The 17,982-nt window shown below is 39.7% G+C and overlaps 1 protein-coding gene across 10 annotated transcripts in view; it reads left to right on the top strand.

The window, feature by feature from the left end:
• PPP2R2C (protein phosphatase 2 regulatory subunit Bgamma) overlaps nucleotides 1-17,982 on the top strand; it is a 189,129-nt gene that overhangs the window by 121,233 nt on the left and 49,914 nt on the right. For all 10 annotated transcript variants that reach the window (XM_064711746.1, XM_064711752.1, XM_064711749.1 and 7 more), the window contains 2 exons: nucleotides 13,213-13,310; nucleotides 13,931-14,096. In XM_064711746.1, the coding sequence (XP_064567816.1) occupies nucleotides 13,213-13,310; nucleotides 13,931-14,096 (264 nt within the window). The remainder of the gene's footprint in view (nucleotides 1-13,212; nucleotides 13,311-13,930; nucleotides 14,097-17,982) is intronic.

Raw genomic sequence — 17,982 nt, forward strand, 5'->3', positions numbered from 1 at the left:
TCCTTCCAGCCCTGTCACCAGCTTTGTTACCGTCCTCTGGATGCATTCAGAGACCTGAACATCCTTCTTGAATTGTGGGGTCCAGCACAGCACACAGTGCTCAGGTGAGGCCACCCCAGGGCTGAGCACAGCAGGACAGTGACCTGTGATACCCAGCAGGACAGTGACCTGTGTGTCACCCAGCAGGACAGTGACCTGTGTCACCCAGCAGGACAGTGACCTGTGATACCCAGCAGGACAGTGACCTGTTGTGTCATCCAGCAGGACAGTGACCTGTTGTGTTGCCCAGCAGGACAGTGACCTGTGTCATCCAGCAGGACAGTGACCTGTTGTGTTGCCCAGCAGGACAGTGACCTGTTGTGTCATCCAGCAGGACAGTGACCTGTGTTGCCCAGCAGGACAGTGACCTGATGTGTCACCCAGCAGGACGGTGACCTGTTGTATCACCCAGCAGGACAGTGACCTGTGTGTCACCCAGCAGGACAGTGACCTGTTCTGTCTGTCTGGCTGTGCTGTGTTTGATGCACCCAGGGTGGGGTTTGCCCCAGGGCCACAGCTGGCTCCCACTGAGATGCTGTTGGCCAGCAGCACCCCTAGACCCTTCCTGCAGGGCAGCTCTCCAGCTGCTCCTGTCCCCATTTATAACTCTGTCCTTCGTACAGAATCTGACATTTTGACTTTAGAAATTCCATCCCATTCATCATAGAGCAATGCTCCAATCTATCTAGATCCCTCTGCAAGGCCGATTACAGAAATCCTCCTTATTGTTTGTGGTGGAAATTGTACTTAATCCCAACAATCTACTCAATACGGTACTGCTTTATGGTGGACTTTCCAGTTAGTGCAGAGCATGTGTAGAGGTAAACCTCTTTCTCCAAATAATTAGTTGCTAATTATGCATAGGAGGCTATCAAACTAAAAACACCAGGTATTTGATCTGAGGTGGTATTCCCAGAAAAGTACAGTGATGCACTGAAGTAAAAGAGGAGTTTTTGTTACTTATAAATATTGCATCACTAAGGGATTGCAATGTGAAATAAAAACATTGTTGTAGAGAGCCAGCTTCTTCCAGGGTTAGGAAATGATGCCAGGGTCTGCATCTGTCCTCTTCTCTGCAGTGTGAGGCCTGATGGCAGCTGTGAGCTGGTGCAGGCATGGATAAGATAATGTCTCTCTCCACTCAACTAGGCTTTGGCAAATTTACCAGCATCTACTCTGTGGTTGTGACTTGGGTAATAATACTTTCCCTTATCACGGTCCTTTGAACAACTAACCAGCGAGTTTCTCCTCTGTTTTGCCTTGGAGAAACCTGTCAACACCTTTTCTCTTCATTCTGTATTTAATGGATGTGTCAACATTGCTTAATGGAGGATGGTGAAAAGGTATGTTTTGTTGTTAGCTGTGAGCAGGCAGTGAGTCCTGACAGCAGTGATGTCTGGGGCACAGCCTCGTGCTGTTCCACTGCTCTGATGCCACTTCAGTCAGATCAAGCTCAGATATTCCTCTGCAGTGTACAAGTACTCCCTCATGCAAACAATTCAGAAGCATCTCAACTACATATCCATAATTTATAATTATAGTGAGACTAAAATAGACTTGAGGCTTCAGTTGGCCTCATGTCTCAGAGCTGCTGTGTTGCAGCAGAGGCTGCTCTGCCTTGAGAGCACAGCAATAATTACTGTGGACTGCATTTTAACAGCCAATGATGATTGCAAGGCGCAGCTTCAAGGATATTGGGGGAGTTTGGAAACCTTGTGCTTCTGTCAAGGGCTTAGGTGTCTAAATGTTATCTGTGTGGGCTGCAAATTAGCATTCTCAAGCAGTATGGCTTCAGGAGGCATGGCCTTGGGGAGGGTGCCTGCAGACTTGGGAGCCACCACCATTTGCTTTGAAGCCCCCCCTGATTTGGGGAGCCTCCTAAGGAAATTCCTCTAGGTCTGTTTTTGTACAGGAGACAGAAACCTGATTAGTGATGTTTATTTTTCCAGATGATTTTGGTTTTTCACTTTTCAATTTTATTGATAGGATGAAAAAAATTACATTTTGCATTTATCCTTTTGATGAAGAAGGACTGGTTTTGCTGAGTGTTAAAACATAGGTTTGAAGCTTTGAAGTCTCTGTTCCATAGGTGTAAACACAGTGGGAATGGTCTGATTTCCCACTTGCAATATTGCATTATTAAACTGAAAAGAGTTTTTTGGCTGTTTTACATAATGACTGGGTTCCCTGCATGCTGCAATATTCAGAAATGAAATAAAAAAAACCAGAAACTGCCTGACCAGCAAATGGTTCCTGTTTTGGACATTGTCCATAGCATTTGTAATATTTGCTGCTCTAGTCCTGTTATGTAATTGATGTCCATTGGGAATATCCCAAAACAGGGATGTTTATTTCCTGAGGCTGTTAACAGTGTTTGAAGCTTCTTTATCAGACACAGACTGGGGAAAGGTAAATTGATTTTTAGTGTCTTCTGCTCTTTAAGTAATTTTTTTAAGTGTGTAATTATAGAAATACAATGCATTTAAACTTGAGGGCAAATTTAACATTGGGTTTTCACTCTGCAGCTGTCTGGAATTCAGTGTTTCAGGGCCAAGAGTTCATCTATTTCCTGACATAATAGGGTGATTTCGCATGCTTTTAATTTCAAGCATGTGAGCAATCCCATCTTTCCTCACATTTATTCAGTTGGATACATACATATGTCTGAATGGATGGATGGATGGATGGATGGATGGATGGATGGATGGATAGATAGATAGATAGATAGATAGATAGATAGATAGATAGATAGATAGACAGATAGATAGATTACTTTGACCTTTTATGAACGGAATCTTACGAAACAAGTTTTAGACCAATCTAAAGTTATGTAAGCCTTTTATTAGTATCATTTTCACACGCATATCGAACCTTAAAACAGTAGGGTGATAGTAAAGCTGATTCAGTTATCCTGTTCATGTTAGACAAGCTTGGGAACAGACTTTGGTCTACAGCAACCCATATTAACACTGAAAACTCTGGTTTTAATCTTCTTGGGATCATCATGTAAACTTGCTGAAGAGATCTTGCTGCCAACAAGAGCTACTTGCAGGATCTTTGAACTTGGCTTTAGTTTACACACTTAAACCAGCCACACAACCTGAATAATTCTGGGAGGTGACAAACACTGATTTCAAGGGATGCTTAGAATGAAGCTAATTTATTATGATATGCATGATCTTCATCAAAGAAGTATTAGGCATTCCCAGAAGTCCCAGAGTTATATGATCTTGTGACAGACCTAGAGGCAAATTCAGAGTTGTCAGCTGAATTGCCTTTGGAGCCTGCCAAGCAAACAGATGCTAATGTTAGATGAGTGTCTACATGGCTTGGCATGGAGCTCCCATGACAGGCAGCCAGCCCTGTGTCTGACCTTAGCTTGCTGGTCCACTGCTGGGAGTCACAGAGGAGATGTCTAGTGATGTGTGAGCTAGAGCTGTCTGCTGCTTATGGTATTTGAATAGAGTTTATTTGGATGCTGTAGTCAGAGTCTCTGATGAGATTTAAACACTGCCATCCACCCTCTTGGGTTACAACTGAGAAAGCAAACAGAGTTTCTTTTCCTTGTGCTGGTTCTACAGCTCCAGAGCCCCCTGTGTGCTGGGAAACCCCAACCTCTGCCAGGTGCAGTAGGAAACCCTAATATAATCTGGCATGGCAGAGTGTGACTGTCACTGTGTGTGTCCCACACTGATTCCTGTGAGCTGCACTCACTCACTAAGTGCATCTGCCTGGGCAGACTGGGTGTTTGGGAGCCCTGGGACCAGCTGGCACAGAGAGGCCCGTGGGGGTGACATTCTGCAGCTTGCAAACCATGGTGGCCATGTGTGTGCTGCTGCTGAAAAACGGCCCTGCCTCGTAGCCTCTGAGCCATGCCAGGGGGGTGTTTGGGGGAGAGCAATTTATTGCAGCCAAAAGCCTCTCAAGGTCCTCTCTCTATCAGTTTAGCAGTGTGAATCATAGCACTGCACAGCCCAGGAACATCCTGGAGCTCTTCATTTGCTAGCACAGACAGGGCTGTTGTGTCTCTGCCTGCCTTGTCTCTGTGCTTAAAGACTCTGGCTCTCGTCCAGCTCCAGCCCTTCATGATTTTTAAGATCATATGCTCCTTGCTTCACCCCAAAACCTGCTCACTGGGCTTTTTCTCCCTGGGTGCATGCTGTTGTGAGGCTTTGTTTGTTGGGACTCCATCAGTATGTTCATTTAGCAACATGCATACTCATTTGAGCTGAATATAGGAACATTTAAGTCTCTAGACAAGTGATTAAGGGCTTTATTAAATGGAAATGTTTTGCTAAGCCACAGCATGGATTATCTGTCCCTTAGTATGTGTATAATCAAAACTGGTTCTCTGATCTTGGATAGAAACTCTGGAGTATCTGTTTCATTTTTTTTCTTTTGTGTAAAATGGGAATGCTGACATTTCTTTGCTGACTTCCTTGGGTTGCTGTGGAGTTTAATGCCCAGAAAGTGCTTTGAACATGAGAACTGCTGTGACAGAATTACTGAGAGCTTTGCTTCTGGAATTTAATTGCTTAGTTAAGGGTGGGGGGGGGGGGGGAAGAAAAGTTCAGAACCAGCTGGCAGTGAAATTCTATTGAAGTTTTTATGTAATATATGGATATAACATTCATATGGAATCTGGTTATTGAGAATTGTGTTTTAAATTTTGGATGATTTTTCATTAGTCTTTGATATGTTTGAAATTAATTATTCTCCCTTAAAATTCTAAATATGGGTGGGATTATTTTTGGTCTTTGTTTTAGAATACGCTTTTAACAAAACTTGATGTTTTCTTATTGTAGATCATTGCGATTACTATGCACAAGCATAATCACTTCCGACAGTAAAAGCAGAATTAGTGTATATTAATAATTTGTGTGCTTCCCATTTTTGGCTTCTGTTTGCTCTGAGATGGAGGGTGAGGTTCAAGGTCTTTCTGTGCTCTCCATAAAGGCTGGTTGCCTAGCATTTTTAACACTTGGCAGCACGATTTCTAATCTGTGTGGAGCTGGCAGCCAGGCTGTGCAGCTCCTCAGTGGGAAGCAACATGGAGCTGAGCCCCAGCTCCCAGCTCAGGCAGCCTTCCTTCTGTGACTACCAGTTTAAACCTCTCTCTGGAAATTGTAAATGCATGATGTGATGCCCATGGCAATTTTTTCTCTTTTGTCCTTCAGCGTGGGTTGGTAAGAGGAGTGGACTGGCACATTTTCTAAATATGTGCATGTTTATCAAGCAGAGTGTTTCAAGCCTGTTACTGAGTCCTTTGCTTAAATGAGGGTCTCATCTGTCAGCAAAGAAAGAAAGATCTGGCTGCAATTCTGTTTTTCCTTTTTTTTTTTACCTCTCCCCCCTGCCCCTCCCCAAAATCTCAGAAGAGTAAATGACTAGCATGTGTTACACAATGTAAGCTGTGAAGAAGATTTGAGGGAATGTGAAATTTAGAAGCTTTCTGTGTATATCTTTATGCTAAAATAGATACTGATCTGCAGTGTTTTCTTAGTTTTAAGCATTGCTTGTAAAAATAGATACAAGCAGAGTTACCAAATGGCTTTGATTTACTGAGAGCAAAAGGTTTTGTAGCCTTTTTTTGTTTTTGATCTTGTTCAGGATGGAGGGATTGCTGAACAGGATATAATAGGGTGACAGAGGGATTGCTGTTCCCCTCTCTGGCATTCCCAGGGGCAGAGGTACCTGCTGGAAGCAGGGCTGGAGCTGCCCCTGGGTTGCCTGTTGGTGCTCAGGGAGGGCTGCAGGCTCCCAGCAAAGAGAGGATGCTCAGGGGCGGCAGGGGTGCAGTGCCTGCACTGCTGGGGGCCCTAAATAGGCATTAAAAGGAGTCCTGGGAAGCTTTTTATCAGTCCACTGCATGGTTCAGATTAGGAAGGCACAAAGCACTGCACCTGGTGACTTCAGCAAGGATAATATTAATAATGTTAAAGGATAATATTAATAATGCTAATTAGCCATTCTGCCTTTGCAGCCTTGCTGGTCTAAGCAGGTCACCTTGAAAATGAAGACACTGAAGTGCATGAAAGCTGTAGCCAAATTTTTGAGAAATGTGTCCTAATTGTCAGCTACACTACATCTGACAAATGTTCCTTGACCTTATTTGCTACTTAAGTGGTGGGAAACTTTGCATTTACCTCAGTGGGCAGAAGGTCAAGTCTCTTGGGCCTCTTTTCCTGGAGGCCTTGTACTCTGCAGGCAGGAGATGGGTGCCAGAACCTCTGAAATCAGGGCTTTGAGCTTTTGAATGAGGAATACATATGTGGGAGGGTCAGTTTGTGAAACACTGAATCTCAGTGACTTGTGTTCAGTATAAAGTGTTGTTTTAGCATAGAACACTGAACCCAGATAATCTATTTTACATATTTGTCCTGTAAGCAGTTCTTTTCTACATTGACTGTGCTCTAATAGTTGATTTTTCCAATTTGAGAAATACAGCTAGAAATTAACATGTGATTAAAAAGCTGTTGAAAAAATTTTCTAGGCTCTTAAAATAAAACATACAAAAATAGTGGAGGAAAAACCCAACTCCATTAAATCTCCAGGCTAGAAAGAATAAATCACAGTGGTCCTAAGTACTCATAGAGGGCTAAAGACTTTGGGTTTGTTTTTTTAGATTTTATCTTAAGTGAATTTTCTCTTTGAGTGACCACTGAACATATGTTCAGATGTTCTGCATAGGAAGGTGTTTTCCTTGGTCCCTGAGGATAGATATGCATGGACTTGTGAAAAACTCAGCAGTCTCATACTGGTTCTCATGGTCACCTAAGCCACCAAGGCGTGTATGTGTAGGATTTCTAAAATCCAAAAGCTGGAGATTAAAGATGAAGAAAAGGGAAATATTAGCACAGTACTTGCCACGATTTGAAGTAAGAAAAATTTGTTGCTTCCATTCTTTGGGGTTTTTTAACTTTTATTTACAATCATACCTAGCTGAAGTGCTCCTCTTTCAAGGAACCTTTCAAGACCTGGTCAGCATTCTACTGTGTGGATTGTACTCAGGAAAAAAATGTGATATTTAGCCTGATAAACCTTGCTCTTGCATGACAAGATTAAATAGGGCTGTTTGGTTTTTGACTTTGATATATTTGCCTGTGTTAGCAAAGAAGCCAGGCAAGGTGGCAGTTAACAAAATAACCACCTGAAGTGTAGTGGACACCCATCTCTGGATTTCATTTGAATTGATCACCTTGTTTCAGTGATCCCTCAAGGTTTTCCACTGTTAGCAGCATCTGTGTTCAAAGTTTGCCTTGACCAAAATCTGCTTCCTGTTGTGTTTTTCCTTGTCCCTACATCTGACATTGTGCAAACATTTGCCATATTTTAGCACAAACTCATCACACTTTAAAGCCATAATAAATGAGGAAAAAAGCAAAATTAAAGTTTTGCCAGGATGACAAATAATCCTAGGGGTGAAGGAGCAAATAGATCCTTCTTTTTAAACTACTTCTTTTCTGTTATAGCATTTCCTTGTACTTTTTCATGCTTTCTTAAGCTCTCATATGTCCATGTAGTTTCTCGGGGGTGCTCATTTGCTTCCATCCTCATGCTCTTTTAACATTTGCATGCTCTGTCCTTGCCATCTCATGCATCCTTGTGCTCTCCTTTTTATTATTTTCCTCATCTGGCCACCCAGCTTGTGCACATAACCTGTGTTGATTTGGTGCCTTGGAGAGGTGATCAGGCAGTTTGTGTGTAGGACAAGGAACCTGCATCTGGGTGATGTGGTTTAGGGGTTACAATGGTGGTGCTGGGTTGATGGTTAGACTCGATGATCTTAAAGGTCTCTTCCAGCCCTGATGGTTGTGGTTCTGTAATGCTGTGTCTCGTCTGCCCAAGAGTGGAGTTGGCTTTCTGGTGAGTTGGTTATAGGTATTAAGTATCTGACCCAGCCAGGGTGGATGGTGTGATGTGGGAGTTTGCATTGGGCTGGCTTGAACTTTGAGGGTGCTTCTAATGTCCTACAATCCCTGGATGCAAGATGGTGAATATACTACTGTGGCCCAAAGTGAATGCCCTTTACAGAGACTGCTGCTTCAGGCAGGAAATGTTTCAGTTGTCAAGGATCTCTCTGCCAGCTATTTCAGAAAAGAAGGCCTTCATACATTTGAGGTTTTGCATACTTTATTTTCTAGCTGTTTGAGGAAACCTTTGAAACTTCAGCTTTTAAAAAGGTAGCAGGCTTTTTCTTTTCTTTTTTTTTCCCTCCTTTTTTTGTTTTCTTAGTCTAGACTAAATTCTGACAGCACAGCTCTTTGTATTGGCTGTCCCTTCATTCGAGATACTGTAATACTGCTCCTCTTTTATTTGCCATTTGTCCTTTTGTTTTATGTTTCTCTTTGTTGCAAGCTTCTTTGTTGTTTCTTCCAGATTATTCTCCTCAGGGACTTCTGTATCAGTGTGACTGAACATTGCTTGCAGCCATGCCAGATTGTGCTGTGATCTTATTGGATTTCACAAACCAAGGTTAGGCCAGGTCAGAACTTGGTTGAAATAACGTAGAGTACAAGATTTTCTGCTAGCCACTGGGAGCACACACAACAAAAACCTCACCCAGATGTTGATTCAGACAGCTCAGGCTGGCCATGCTGACTGTGCTGGGTGTGATACTAATGCCGAGTTCTGACCTGTTCTGGCTGGTAGGATTTCACAGCTTTTTTCTTAGAGAAGAGTACTGTAGTTAATTCCAGTGTTCTGGCCCATTCCAAATCCTTTAATTCTCTATTTGGATCGCTCTAGAATTCAGTTGAAGATTATATTCTCTGATCTTCTTTTCCCTGTACTGTTGCATGATGATTGCCCTCAAAACTTGCTGTGCTGTTCAAAAAGCTGCATTTGTGTGCTGGATGAAATAATTAAAAATTCTCCGCTTTGCTGATCTTCTGAAGCAAAAAAACCCCAAACAACCAAACCAAAACAAACCACAGTTTTTAGATTGAAGGTTCCAGAAAAGTAGAGATTTTTAGTAAAAAAAACCACATGAAAATTACAGTTGAGCTGTTCTTAGAATTACTTGAAGTTTCTGACCAAAAGACTGTATGAGGATGTGTAAGTATGTTCAGGGTTAGCTTCACTGAGTGCATATTAGGTGGAAAATCGCATGCTGTTACACTTGAGTGCCCCAAAATGATAGAAAGATTGAATATATAGGTAAGGCTTTTCTAATTTATTGTAGAGGTATTTGGACCTGTTGGTGTTCTGTATGGTTTTTTAATAGCTTATTCCTTTAAATAAAACTGTGAGAGGCTAGAAGGTGAACATAGAAAAGTATGTAATGGTGAAATAAAGGCCAAAATTAGCTTGGGTTATGTGTACCAACCTTGTTTCATCCCTGCTCTCAGCCTAGGGAGGGCTGCTGGAGGGTTCATTTGCCTGCATCCATGTTGGAACAATACTCATGAAGTAGTGGAAAGAACAGTACAACCAGCTTGATTTACCTTGATGTGCCCAGGTGTAATGATGTACCATTAACAGCATAGCCATTAAGAACATTTAAGGAGTGTAAATTGTGAATCTGCAGAGGAATTAGTGAGGTGTGAAAGGGCAGGGGTGACTCGGTGTCAGTAAATGAAATACTTCACAGGCTGGGTCAGGAAAAGCTTTTTGTCAGTTTAAGCTGTGTGATGTCTTTCTGTGTAGAGTAATGTGGTATCTTTCTGTGAATATGTAAAATAAGTTTCAGGATTCAAGTCTGTAATGCATTTTGCATACTGGGACAATTTGCTGTGGCTGGATGTGGACCAGCTAATCAGGTGTTTATGCCCCTGGAGTATTTTCATCTTTTGAAAGTTTTGGGTCTGCTTTTCTCTGTCAGCACCTGTATATTGAGGGAAATACTGAATATCTTGACTTTTAAATCCAAGTTTTTATACATTTCTGCCTAGACAAAATGGAAAATTTAAAATTGGAGTAGGAAGATTTATGTTCTATAAAAGATGGGATTTACAGTTTGATTGTAAGCATTTGGCATTGAAGTTACCCATAATTATTCTTAATAGGTAAATTATCTCTGTCTCTGATAATCCTAATTGTCAGTGCAAAGCTTGGCGCTGCCAGCAGAGATATGGAAGGTGTAGTGTGGGAGAAGGCTGGAAGGAGTCTTTCATCTCTGCCATCCCTTGCCAAGGGCTTACTGTACATGCAAATTCATCAGCTTTTCTATTGTGGTGCATTTATATATCCTGAAGATGCTGAAATGTGGGAATTAATTGCTCTGTGAGCTCAGGGGGCCACTCTGCAGTGGGAGAATCTGCAGGATTGGGACAGCAGTGGCTGATGTTGCTACAGCATTCATAAATACTTGGGGCAGTGTCCTGCAGAAGCGTAGGAAGAGCTTTGTTGATTGATTCTGTCCTTAGCTCCTCTGTTTTAGGAAGAGCCAGCCTGGCAAACCCTTTGTAAGAGAACAGCATGACTGATGTTCACCTGCTGAACAGATATGCTGGATATGTCTGGGGGGGTGGTGGGGTGGTGGTGGCTGTGCAGGGGAGAGATAGCTGTTGTTTTCAGCTGTTATTTACAGGATCAATAAAACTGATTTTCCAATTCAAGGATAATTTTTACCAACAAGCTACATAGCCTATAAGGTCATAATATTGGATCTGCTCTTTTTCAGAACAACTTAATTTAAAAATGATAGGGAGTTTCCAGCTCAGGATTAGTTTTTCTAATAGAAAGGAGAGATGTATCTGGAAGATACACCTTGGAAGGGGGTGGGAATTTTGCCACAGAACAATATTATTGCACACTGCCCACAGTCCTTTTCTTTGAACAGTAATCATTTAACTGTGCATGATATTTTAATGACAAATGCAATATAATAAGAAAATGCAGAGCTGCTTTATTACAATCCTGGTTCAGTTATTATGTGCAAATACTGCTGTGGGTAGTGACTTTACTGTCACTTTACTGTAGTGACAGATGCCCTCTGTAAAGTGCAATATATTTTATGACCACTGCCACTGTAGAGAAGAATATTTTATGAAGTTGTGGAATTATCCCAGGCCAATAGCAAATGTATTCACACATATATGTCCAATTGCAATTCATTCCTCTTGCAGTTACTTTATCTTATTCTTTTATGACCTGTTGAGAAAATCTTATGTACATGACTCATACATATACACATATTTTACACTGCATTTCTCCCTCTGCATTTGTCCTTCTTGCCCATTGCACACTTAATATAAGGCACAGTTTAAAAGGAGTAGCAGCATGAGGCTTCTGCAGTTGTGCCTGTGTGATTGGGGTGAGATACAGCTTTGAATGAATAAAATCATGCAGCTGTCATTTTATAAGCAGGTGACCACAATTACATTGGTATGAATTCTGCAGGGTAAGGAGAAAATAGCCAAGAAGTGTTTTTCCATTGAAAGCAGTCTGAATGAACTTTACATGCCAGAAAAATTGATTAGAATTTTAGGTTTTAGAAAACAACCCTTTTTATTATTGACATCAAACTCAACCCATTGCAAACCCCAGAGCATCATGAAACACAACCAGAGTCTCTGTCCTTTTCCCATACTTTGGTAAATCTCAGGCTTTTGTAGTTATTATCTATGAAATATGCAGTCTGTGGAAGTCCACAGAAAAATCAAATGCCATTACGTTTGAGAAGCTTTGGGTTCAGACAAAAAATACTCTAAATTTTCATGTGCCATTCTTCTCAAAGTCTACACATCCATTTATGATTCCCTTTTCTCCTTTATATATTGGAGTAGTGGAGGAAAAAAGATGGAGGAATGTTGGTTTGATTTAGAAGAATTTGATGGTGAAGATTTGTTTAAAAAATGAAAAGATATCTTTCTTTACTGTGATTGGAGCAAAGTTTTCCTTTTTTAGATGGTAAATAGTTTATAATGTTTGAGTAAGAATCTGGCTTTTGGATGGCTGTGTTGCTGATGAGAGCTACTGGCAACAGACACTTTGTAACACTAAACTGCTAGTTTATTAAAAGAATAATAGGAACAGATGTTTTCAATTCATAAAATGTATCAAGTAAATGGTACATCCACTTGTTATTTCAATTCCTTTGAATTTCTGTGAACTCATTTGGGCTAGGTTCTCAAAAGAGCTTAGCCCACTGTCACTTCATTGTTCTCCCCATAAACGGATGGATGATGAACGTGTTTGGGAGCTGCAGCTTTTTATGCCTAAAGGGGAGCTCCTGACTACTGACACTTCTAAAATCTGGCCCATGTTTCTGATGAGTGAATACTGATCATTATAGAGGATTCATACATGCAGTCTCTGAGTAATACCCTGCATTTGCCTGTGATTGTATATATGATGGTTTCTTAATTTACTATTGCACTAGGCATTTTAATTCAAATTATGCTAATAGTGTAGGATTAACTGTGGATTATGATTCTAGCATGTACTGTCATTCAAACAGAAGAACCTGTTCTTTAGCTGCTACAGCCTCTTCTCCCTCTCATTCTCATGTGTAGTAATTTGTGCTCAAGACTGGCCTCAGGTTTTGATGAGGTTTCTTGTTTAAGCTGATGAAATTGCTTACGGAAGGCAGTTGTTGAAAATCAGGAAAAGTGAGACTGAGATTCTTTTTGTCTTCTGATGATACATTTTTACGGTGCTGAAATGATGTTTTGAAAACAGTGATTAGAATGGCTCTTACCAGCCCTGCACAGTGAACAGTTCTGGTTTTGCCTTCACTCCTCAGTGGTAGGACAGGCTGCACGTACTTTGCTTTTGCACTTTTGACTCCAATACATATATGAGAAAACTGTTGCTAGGGGGTTATGTTAAAATCACCAGAAAGCTAACAGAATAAATAAAACATGCAAGAGAACTGATGTTATATTGGTCCTTGATAGAGCATATAGCAGGAGGCCTATTCTGTTCTTTGCCAGGACTGAAAAAAAGCTTTATAGCCACCCAAGATGGCTCTTCTGGGAGCACAACCTCTCCAGAGAGCTTCTCCTCCCCCAAACTGCAGATGTGCTGGAAACACAAATTTGCCTCTTTAATGTTTGCACTTGTTTCATTCGATTGTAATGGCATGCAGCCTGTTTGCATTAGTGAATTCATCAATATTCCTTCAAATCCCTCATTTGTTGCATTTTTTGTGCAGTGCCTGATATTTCTAGTGACTTTGTGTTGTAGCAACAGTCTAAAATCTGCCTTTTTTTCTCTTTCTTCCTCCAGCTGATATTATTTCTACAGTTGAGTTCAACCACACTGGAGAACTGCTGGCAACTGGTGACAAGGGGGGCCGAGTGGTTATATTCCAAAGGGAGCCTGAGGTATGTGGGTTTCCAATGTCATCCTCAATAGTCTGAAAAGCCTGGCTTAAATTTTTAACCAGTCTAAAACCTAAACCTTACTTTTTTAACACTTTATTTAACTGAATTTACTTGTTTATAATCTCAAGATTTATTAAAACAGTGTCACCTGTTCAGAGAGGAAGTGAGATAGGGTAAGGATTTTTAACTCGTAAGTTTGCTGTCCCAAACAAAAATGCTTCAAAGCTACAAAATTCTGATATAAGAAAAAAGAAGAATATTTTTGTTTTACTTTTGCCTTGTTTTAATAGCTTTTTCCTGATGATGGAACCCTATTCTATTTGAAACAATACCTTCACTTACATGTTCCACTTGTAAATTCCATTCATCTGCAGTATTTTGTGTAAAATTCTTTCCTGAATAGCTGATATTTCATCAAAAATTCTAATGTTAAGTGTTTCAATACTCACAGGAAATTTCATTCTTGCTGAAACAAATCTGTCAATATCATGTTTTAAATGAGAAATTAAAATAAATTTCCAATATTTGTTATATTTATAAGGTTGTTTATGCACCTGTCCTAAGAGATGAAGATATATTGCTGTCATAAACAATGTTTCTGTTGTTCTTATTCCCCACAGAGTAAAAATGAGCCTTACAATCAGGGGGAGTACAATGTTTACAGCACTTTCCAGAGCCATGAACCGGAATTTGATTATTTGAAGAGTTTGGAGATAGAAGAAAAAATAAACAAGATCAAGTGGTTACCACAGCAAAATGCAGCTCACTCACTTCTATCAACAAATGGTGAGATTGATGAGAGTATGCAGGACATAGCAGTATTTGCTCTGTGTGTTTTAGTGCTGATGTATATATTTGCTCATTTTAATCTACTCTTTTAGTAATTTCCTCTTTCAGAGTTTACCAAGACTGTCATACTGCCTCTGATATCTGTTGTTTGTCTATTTTATTCACAGAATCATGAGGTTTTTCCAGTTGAATATTCATAGACATTTAAAGAGCTGTCCATTTTTCTATTATTATGCAATGCTGTGCTGAAATAGATCATGTGACAAAGGCATCGCTTTACTCAGCAGCTTGTGCTTCATGGGAAATTTAGAATTTTTTCTGCTGTATTTCTCATAATTTTTATTATTTGCAGATGCGTAGATGAAGGTTGGTGAGAGAGATTAATTTATTTTTCTTTTTATTCATTATCATCAGAATAGTTTATTTCAATTTTAAAAAGGTACACAAATCTTAGGAAGACAGAAGGAAAAATACTAGGGCATTGACTCATATTTCTGACATGTGTAAAGCCTATTGATGAAAAAAGGCAGTATTATTACCAAGAGGGAATAATCAGATATGAAGTAAGGGGAAAAAACTGAATGTAACCTAACATGAATAGGTGTCATTTAGGAAGCATTTAGACACCCACAAACTTCATTATTGCAGATGATGCATGACACAAAATACCACAAAAATGGTTTTAAATTTTAGATCTAATGGTAATCAGAAAAGAAAATTTTTTTGTTCTAGAAGTTTGAGTGTAATTGGGAGTTGCTGATGAGAAATAGGGCAATCTCATCTTTGGGAACTGGCACAATATAAAGGATTGCTTTGCATTAAAATATATAGCATTAAATAATGTTTACATTAATTCAAGGTAGATGATAATTTTTTAGGATTTTTTAGTTTGTTTTACCTGAAGTTGCTTTTGATTTTTTGGGGTCACTGTTACTTATTCACAATGAAATACACCTGTTACAGAGAGGTGATTTAAGCGAATTCAATGATTAGTCACGTTATGAAGTTTATTTTTACTCTTCCCCCTTGGTTAAAATATCCCTCACCCCTTCAGATAACTAAGAACAGCTTCTTCTGAGTGTGTGATACAAAAGCAGATTACTGAAAGTGAACCTTTCCCTTTTTATTTTAAAGCTTGTTTTTAGAAGCACAGAGGAATACAGCAGAATCCTCATATTAACTGATGTTAACTAACTCATGTTATCCTCATAACAGCTTTTGCAGTTATAGATGACAGATTACTACATGAGTTTTCTGGTTTGTACTGTCATGAGAGGGGAGTAAGGAAGAAATAACCAGTCCTAGTGCTGCTGTGGTTAATCCAGTTTTCACCAACAATGAGCAAGCCTAGGACCTGGAAAAATACTTTGGCTTCTGCTTCTCCCTCTTAATTTGGAGCATCTCAGCAGAACCCTTCATGGTGAGGAGAACAGAAATGGTTCCACTGCTACAAGCCTTGGATTTTGGCTTTGAATTGCAAAACATTTGCATGTGCCAGGGAGGATTCCAAGCTTTCTGGCACAGCAGGGTTGAAGTCTCAAGATTCACCTCCTGGCATATTCTTAAAGATGGTTTTAGCTTCAGGGTACAGACAGCCCACGTTGAATTATTCACTGTCTCACAGATTAGCTGGGAGAAGCCTTTGACAATATATATCAATTCCATGCCTATAAAAAGGGATAATAATATGTTTCCTAACTTGAAGGCACTACCTGTCACACATGCTCATATTGGACAGATTGTAGAAATATCTTGAGTACTGTTTTTTGCTTGCTAAATTCCAAGCCTGCTATTTTAATGCAATTTTTGATATTTTAATGCAATTTTTGATATTTTGTTCTCTGATAATTTAGGATCATGGTTTTTGCAGAAAAATGGGAGTTGTGAAACAGCATCCTTTCCACGTGCTCAGGCAGACAGTGCCCACTGAATGTGCTGGAAGGAGCATGAGGGGAGAGTCAGTCTAAATCTGACCCTCAGTAAATGAGACTTGGCAGGTCTGCACCTGCCCAAATCTGTTTCTCTCATTCTGAGGAGGACTTTTGTCTGAAGTTTCTGCACAGGTCCCCTCCCTCAGAGTCAGTCTTGGTTCCTTTCCAGTTCACGTTATCAGCTAAGCTTTGATTGTGGCATCTTAATTAATGGAGACAGAAGGGAATCACCAAGGCTTTCAAATCCCACTGTGGATTTACAGTGCTTGCAGTTAGCAAATTTGTAGTTTTCACTGTAAAATGAACTGATTTTGTAGTATAATAGTAACAACTTATTATGATTCATTGGTATCTTCTGTACCAGAATATATTTGGCCACTTTCAGTGTGAGCTACATAAGGTGGATCAGAATTTACACAGATTATTTCATCTGAGGATTTGAGGCTGCTTACCAGAAATTAATTAATTTTAACTTCACAACAACCTTGAGACTGAATGCTTAACCTTACAGAGATGTTTCTGTTTTTTCTATATTTTGCAAAATATAAGCATACTTAAAACTTCTAAGGAGTATTTAAATTCCAGAGGTAAATAAAGGAGAAGGAACCCAATACATGATAACCTTACCTGCTAATAAAACAGTTTTCACTCAGGAAAGAGGTAGATTTATTAATAGGAATCAAATCTAACAATGGAAAATTGTTTTTGTTTTTTATTATAATTCATTTTACAATTGCTGTACTTATAATTTTTTTTACTAGATAACAGGAATGCACTATTTACATGTAATAAAATATCCAAGGGCATGACATGACCTATGTATATTTTTAATAATTAATTAACATGATATACAACACAAATGATATTTATTGAATATTTAAAAGGAGCTTTTTAGTTGCAGTTTGAACTAACCTCTTGTTCTGTAGACTGACTGTAATTGTATTGTGATTTTTTTTTGCTTGCATATTAGCATATCAATATCATTAAGAGATACATAATAGCAAAAAATGAGTAATGGAGGGATTGATTTTGAAAGAAAGAAAGTTCAAAGTTAAAAGTTGCTACAGAAATGTAAATCAATTCATGTTTTTCATATATCCTGTCTTTAAAGTGGTTTGTACAAGCATTTGAAAGTAGTATTTGGCTCAGCCACACTGGGGAAATTATGCTCTGCTGTGTGCTTGGGGAAAGAAAGGTAAATGAAGAAAGTGGGATGAAATCAGAAACAATGCAGGAACTGAGGTTAATAAATCTGTGCTGGCAGCTGAAGGGCAGAAGCTTTAGAAAGACTTTGGCTGCTGCACAAGCAGATGAGTGAAGCAACCATTAGAATCTCATGGATAGATATTTTGCAGAAGAGTTGGCATTGATTTTTGAGTCCAAGAAGCTTTAGGATTGGCAGGTTAGGAGCACAACCACAGTGGGATTGGACAATCAGCATTAGGAAATCTGGAGCTTCAGCTTGTACAAAAAAACCCCAAAGACAAATGAAATTTGAAATGTTTAAAAAATGTTTGTTGGTCTCAGAGGCTCTTTGCTAACTGAGAGTCATCATTACTGTCTCATCATGTGCTTCACCTATCATGAGAAAGGAAGAGTCTAGTATTAATACAAGTTTCTCATTACTTCTCTCTCTTGCCATTGCAACACATTTCTCTCAGTTTGGTTGGGTTTTTTTATTTTTCCTCTGTTATTTCTCACCTGCTTTCCATTAGGAGGGAGAAATGCCTCATTTTTTACACAGCCTTTCATTTGCAGGAGCTCCTGATGCTACACCAGTGCACCACTGCCCATCCCCACAGTGGGCCAGGAAGGGGTCATTGGTGTGGCTTTGTACTCCCTGCTGTTCTTGTGCTGTTTATAAGTAACCTAACAAACTGGCATTAATGCCAAACTGGTTTTAATATTGGTATTACTTCCTTGCCAAGTCACATTGATAAACTGAGCTTCAG

Source organism: Zonotrichia leucophrys, chromosome 4 (genome assembly GCF_028769735.1).
Source record: "Zonotrichia leucophrys gambelii isolate GWCS_2022_RI chromosome 4, RI_Zleu_2.0, whole genome shotgun sequence".
Taxonomy (NCBI): Eukaryota; Metazoa; Chordata; class Aves; order Passeriformes; family Passerellidae; genus Zonotrichia; species Zonotrichia leucophrys.